Here is a 6194-nt window from a genome sequence, read left to right as displayed (position 1 = left end):
TAGACAATCGGAGAAGTATTAAGGACCTACAGGACTGGCTAATTGCTGGGATGTGAGAGAAGAGGGTGAGGGACAAGATGACACCCAGATTTCTGACTTGGAAGATGAATAGGGAGCAAAGGGGGAGAAAGCAACCTGGGAGCAAGTGAAGGCAAGTGTTCCCATCCATATTACATGCCTTTTCACCCCTTTTTGGCATAACTGCCTACCTCTCATCCACCCATCCTTCATGGAAAAACTGCTGTTGACACCCCCTTCATTCTTTCTGTGTCTGCTGTGTTCACGCTGTTCACATCCTTCTCACCTGACAGAACTTCACCTTGATGGATTCCAGGGAGTCAAGGTAGACACAGCCAGCGCATGTCCACTGGCTCTACGCATACCTCACCATAGTTCTTGTACTGTAACATCTTCTCCTGTCTCCCCCACTAGACCATAAGCTCCTTGGGGAGAGAAAATCTGTCTTATTCATTGTTGAATCCCCAATACCTAGCATGATTGTTGGCACATAGGGGACTTGGAATACATGTTGTTTGAATGAATAGAAGAATGAATGCCTGCCTCTGGGAAGACTTCCCTTAATGTGACGTAGTTCTGTCCTTATGAACAGGATATTTGCATTACTAGGGAGATGACTTAGTAAGAGCTTTTAAATGAGTGTTTTCAGTGTGGGACTTTGTCTACCCATTAGATTATAAGTTAAGAAACTGTTTCCATTGTAGTTTTTGATTCTTGACAAAACTAAAGCAAAATTTTCTTCACCTTTTTCTTTCCCAAGTATGTGTTACCTAATTCCTACCCCTGCTTCCCACAAAACACACTCTAACCCTCAGAAATTCAGTAGCTTGTTTCTCCTAGCAATAAAATCCCAACGAATCTAAAATATATTCATAGTGAAGTTATAAAGCACTCATGAGGTTTAATACCCAAAGGTCGCCTCCTCTACAGGACACCCTAATGTATGCATTTTCACAGAAGACCGTGTTTAAAGCAAAGGGGATTTTAGGTGACAGTGTTCTCCACAAAAATCACAAAAAGCAAAAAGGTAGAAACAACTCCCTCCACAAGGCCTGCCGATTTTTATTTCTTGCCCCTAAATCAACCATCCTGGGTGCTCTGAAAGCCAATTAGCGCTGTCTGGCGCACAGAAGCAGCCTCAAACACAAACAAAAAAAGTCTGTTAAAAGGATGGGTCTGGGCTGGGCCCAAAGCACGCCCCTCTCCCAAGAATTCACGAAGTGGCCATTTCTCCAGACCGCCGTCCCCTCACCCCCTCCCACCGCAAAGCCAGCTCACGCACCCTGCAGCGCTGCCAAGATCCCCACGATGCCCGTCCCCGCGCCCAGTTCGATCACCTTCTTGCCTCGGAAAACCACATTTTGTCTCTCGAAGTAGTTGCACAGGCTCAGAGCCTACGGAAGAAAAGAAAGAATAAAGACTGTGGCGGGGATGTCTCCATATGGGAGAGGCGGAGTCCGTGGTCTCGATCTCCCACGGACCCTCGCCGGTGCACCCCACTCCTCACCGCGTCCCACACGCGCGCTGCCACCCCGAGGCGGGACCCGAAGTTCTGCGTGATGATCAGCACATGCCCACAGAAGCAGAACCGACTCCTCTCCGAGTAAGAGTCTGCGAAGAGCCCGACCTCCCGCGGGAACACCGATTCGGGCTCTGATTCAGGATCTGAGCCAGGGTCTGCCATCTGGCCGAGAGTGGCGCATGCCCACAGAAGCAGAACCGACTCCTCTCCGAGTAAGAGTCTGCGAAGAGCCCGACCTCCTGCGGGAACACCGATTCGGGCTCTGATTCAGGATCTGAGCCAGGGTCTGCCATCTGGCCGAGAGTGGCGGGCACCACGGCCGGCGCTCGGATCCCGGATCTGTGGTGGGGTAGAGGCTGGGGTCCGCGGGCCGTCTCGGTTTCCCGATGGCACCGGGCCCCGCCCCCCGCCCCCCCGAGTGTGCCCTCCTTCCTCCAGTCGGACTTCCTGGAGGTGGAATGAGGAGCTGCCCCTCCCGCCTGCGTCCCTAGCACACACCCGGCATGATCCACGCAGGACCACACAGGTCAGATCGGGCAGACTGGTACGTGGGAGAGGAAAGAAGAACGAGGATTCATTCTACTGTAGGAGGCGGGATCCCCAGATCCCTCTCACCTATGGGCTGCACAGGTGCCTGCGACCAGGATGGCAACCCAGACCAGGCAGAAGCCCGCTGAGGGAAGAGTTCGTGTGCCTAGATCTGGCCTCGCCACCCCAGCTAGGGACTAGCACTGCGGAGACGCCCTCCTGCCTAGCCCCTCACGGTTCTCCCCGCCCAACCCAGCCGAATTTATTCTTGGGTCTTTAAGGGGCGGGATCTGCTCGCCACGTGCACGACTGCGTCATTATTGTGCGCCTCCGGTCTCCACGTGGGGTTGGGTGGAGAAAGCCGGGACTGGGGATCATGGCGGGCGCCGAGAGTGGGAACGTGGCGGGGTCTGAGGCCCCGCAGCCCCAGAAGCGCTACTACCGGCAACGTGCTCACTCCAACCCCATGGCGGACCATACGCTGCGCTAGTGAGTGAGCGGGGCAGGGGGAGGAAAGGAGGGCGGGATTCTCACTGCTGGGATGGTTGGGAGGATTTGGGATAGACCAGGGAGGATTGGCTGGGTGACGTCAGTTTGGGGCTGGGTCCGGGACATTTGATAGAAGGCGGAGTTGGACAGTTTGGAGGGGGCATGGCGTTCTGGCCTTGGTTTGGGGAGCGGTGCCAAGTCTGGGAAGAGAAAGAAGTTGTTACTGATAGAGGCGGAGTGTGTTTACCATATTTCGGTTTTGTTTGTGGGATTTAATAAGAAAATAAACATGTACGCAATCCTGCCCTCGCCTTAGTCCATCCTCTCCCCCACAGAGCGCATAAACAAAGTAGGATCCCAGTGCCTCAGGCAGCCAGTCTCGGAGAGAAGGGGAACTTGTGCCCCAGAAAGAAGACTTCTTGGCCAGAGTCACATTAACCCACAGAATCAGGGGCCTCGTGATGGGCCTGTGATTCACACTCGGAGTAAAGGGTGGTTTCCATTGTGCCTCCTAGAGGTCACAGGGCCCACTATTACAGAATTTTTAAGAAATCCTCCTCCCGTCTACTTCCCACTCTCACCCACCCCCGAACACGCAGTACCACTTCTGCAGTTCAACCTCACGTTTCTCATGTCTTCTTTCCCATAGCCCTGTGAAGCCGGAGGAGATGGACTGGTCTGAGCTATACCCAGAGTTCTTCACTCCACTCACTCAAAATGGTAGCCATGATGATCCAAAGGATAAGGAAGAAAAGAGAGCTCAGGCTCAAGTGGAGTTTGCAGACATAGGCTGTGGCTATGGTGGACTGTTAGGTAACACTCTGGCATTTTCTCTGAGGGGAGGAGGGACCTAGGTTCTGCCACCTCAGCAGGTTTGGTGTGGGCCATAGTTGGCCTTTCCCCTTCAGACCAAACACTCATGATGTCAGCGTGGAGAGCCTCCACCTTCCCTCTACTCTGGGTCTGTGGCCTTTGCTCTGGAGAAGGGAGGGGGCTGCCTCAAATGCCTCTTAGTACCTAGGTTGTCCTGTCTGGCCCCAGTCCCTAAGTGAGCCATTTCACCTACCAGGTGCTGGGTCAGTGAGCTGGTCAGCACAAGGGTCATAGATTAGCCACTGTGCCAGTGATCCTGAACTGTCTTTCTCAGGGATTCCACCACCTCGCCTCTCCCTCCCTGCCCCCTCACAAGAACTCATTACTTCTGCTTTACTCTATTGTTTTTTGAATTCCTCTGGTCTGTATTGCCCCAACCTTGCATGCCAAGCCACTTAACTATTTTTAGATCTTCCTACCTATACAGATAACAGTCTGACAGAGAGGAAGAGCATGGTACTTGGAGGAAAAAACCTTGATTCAAATTCCAGCTCTACCCCTTCTTAGCCCTATGATCTTGGGTATTTCTGACCCTGTTTCCTCACCTTCACAATTTACCACAGAGTGTTATAAGGATTAAATGAGACAATGTGTGAAAACTCTAAAGCAATTGCAAATATACATGTATGCTCAGCCCTCCCATTCCAGTCCTGGTGACAGTTTTCATATCTCCCCCATGGTCTTCAACAAAGAACTATATCCATATAGGTGTCTTTGTCCTGACTTGCCATTCCTGACATTGATAGTTGCAGATTGAGGCTTCCTTTCCTGTGTTGATCCCTTTGCACTTCCTGCAAGTATGAGGTTGATGAATCTATTGCTATTTCTGTGTCCAGTGGAACTGTCACCGCTGTTCCCAGACACGCTGATTCTGGGTCTGGAGATCCGGGTGAAGGTCTCAGACTATGTACAAGACAGGATTCGGGCCCTGCGTGCAGCTCCTGGAGGTGGCTTCCAGAACATCGCCTGTCTTCGTAGTAATGCCATGAAGCACCTTCCTAACTTCTTCCACAAGGGCCAGGTGGATTCTGGGTCTGGAGATCCGGGTGAAGGTCTCAGACTATGTACAAGACAGGATTCGGGCCCTACGCGCAGCTCCTGGAGGTGGCTTCCAGAACATCGCCTGTCTTCGTAGTAATGCCATGAAGCACCTTCCTAACTTCTTCCACAAGGGCCAGGTGTGGAGGGGCCCTGGTGGGTTAGGCTGGTAGGCAGGTGGGGCATGGAGGCCAGGCTCTCACAGCCCTGTCTATGCCTGTCTGTCTCACAGCTGACAAAGATGTTCTTCCTCTTCCCTGATCCACATTTCAAGCGGACAAAGCACAAGTGGCGAATCATCAGTCCCACACTGCTGGCAGAATATGCCTACGTGCTGAGAGTTGGGGTGAGTCGAGTGTGGGAGGGAAGTCGGGGTGAATTGCTTACTCAGGGACCCTTTGCTAAGAATTCAGAGGGGGTGCATTTAGGGCACCACTTCCATCATCTTGCTGCTCAATTGCATGCAGCCCTCTGTCTGGGGTGATTTTTGCCTATGCAGGGGCTGGTATATACCATAACTGATGTGCTGGAGCTACACAACTGGATGTGCACCCATTTTGAAGGGCACCCCCTGTTTGAGCATGTGCCTCTAGAGGAGCTGGTAAGTAGGGGGCATAAGGGAAATTGCAAAGGTGCAGGCCTTTTCCACAGTGGTTCTGTATTCTTTGAACTCAGCTCAGTGCCAGGAGGATGGGGTGAGAGTCTAGGGGACAGGGACAGTCTGAATGATGGGCAAGGATTTATTGGACCCTTTCTTCTCCCAGAGTGAAGACCCCATTGTGGAACATCTAGGCACCTCAACGGAGGAGGGAAAGAAAGTGCTACGCAATGGAGGAAAGAATTTCCCAGCCATCTTTCGAAGAATACAGGATCCCACCCTCCAGGCAGTGACCCCCAATCCTACCCTGCCTGGCCACTGACTGGTTACCCTGCCTTAGCTGGACCCCACCTTCCAAGGATTGCAAAGAAGATCAGAACCCCCTTGGGCTTCCCAGCCAAGACTGCTAGGGCTGAGAGGCAGTGATCTCTCAAAGAAGTTGGGGCACTGCCTAGGGCAGAACCCTGATGTTCACAACTACCCCCAGCTTGTCTAACCTTCCTGTCCCTCCACTGCCAGCAAAAAACAAAAGAAACTGACTAGGAAGGTGAAAGGACCTTGGACCAGAGGGGATCTTTGGAAAGGTGTGGGGTCTTGCTCTTCCTTAGCACACCCTTTTCCTGTGGGATCTCTCCAGCTGAAGTGAGGAGTGCAGTGCTCCCCTGTCTGTTTAAACTGCCTGCGAGACTCAAGTCACCTGTTCACTTGTGTTTACCCTGTGGTCCTGGGATAATGTGTATGTGTGTGCGTGTGCCCATGCTACTGTTTCTCAGGAAAGCCTGGAGTGTGTATCACGTGCGTTCTCCCATCTTCCCATCCACCCCCTGTCTGAGCCCTGACCTGGGCAATCTGTGCTCACTTTACAATTGCTGTCTCTGGAGAGTCCTGTGTATGTGTGTGCGTGTGCCCATGCTACTGTTTCTCAGGAAAGCCTGGAGTGTGTATCACATGCGTTCTCCCATCTTCCCATCCACCCCCTGTCTGAGCCCTGACCTGGGCAATCTGTGCTCACTTTACAATTGCTGTCTCTGGAGAGTCCCTGGAAGGGTATGGGGGTGGAAACCCTCTCCTTTTTCATGTTGACCTTTGATTCTAGAACTTCAGAGCTGTCTGGCACGAGCCAGATAG

At 52.5% G+C, this 6194-nt stretch overlaps 1 protein-coding gene and 1 pseudogene across 1 annotated transcript; one reads left to right on the top strand and one right to left on the bottom strand.

The window, feature by feature from the left end:
* Positions 1 to 300: 300 nt before the first annotated feature.
* LOC103583499 lies at positions 301 to 1702 on the bottom strand (annotated as a pseudogene).
* A 651-nt stretch (positions 1703 to 2353) lies between these two features.
* On the top strand, positions 2354 to 5843 carry LOC103583498 (tRNA (guanine-N(7)-)-methyltransferase). Its single transcript, XM_008564796.1, has 6 exons — positions 2354 to 2557; positions 3207 to 3370; positions 4267 to 4451; positions 4701 to 4814; positions 4968 to 5069; positions 5233 to 5843. Exons 1-6 carry the CDS (start codon positions 2445 to 2447, stop codon positions 5386 to 5388), a joined length of 834 nt encoding a protein of 277 aa, XP_008563018.1. The 5' UTR covers positions 2354 to 2444; the 3' UTR covers positions 5389 to 5843.
* The last annotated feature ends 351 nt before the right edge of the window (positions 5844 to 6194 follow it).

Source organism: Galeopterus variegatus, unplaced genomic scaffold (assembly GCF_000696425.1).
Source record: "Galeopterus variegatus unplaced genomic scaffold, G_variegatus-3.0.2 Scaffold23618, whole genome shotgun sequence".
Classification (NCBI taxonomy): Eukaryota; Metazoa; Chordata; class Mammalia; order Dermoptera; family Cynocephalidae; genus Galeopterus; species Galeopterus variegatus.
The sequence above is the reverse complement of the archived record's forward strand: the minus strand, read 5'-3'. Positions and strand labels throughout refer to the sequence as shown.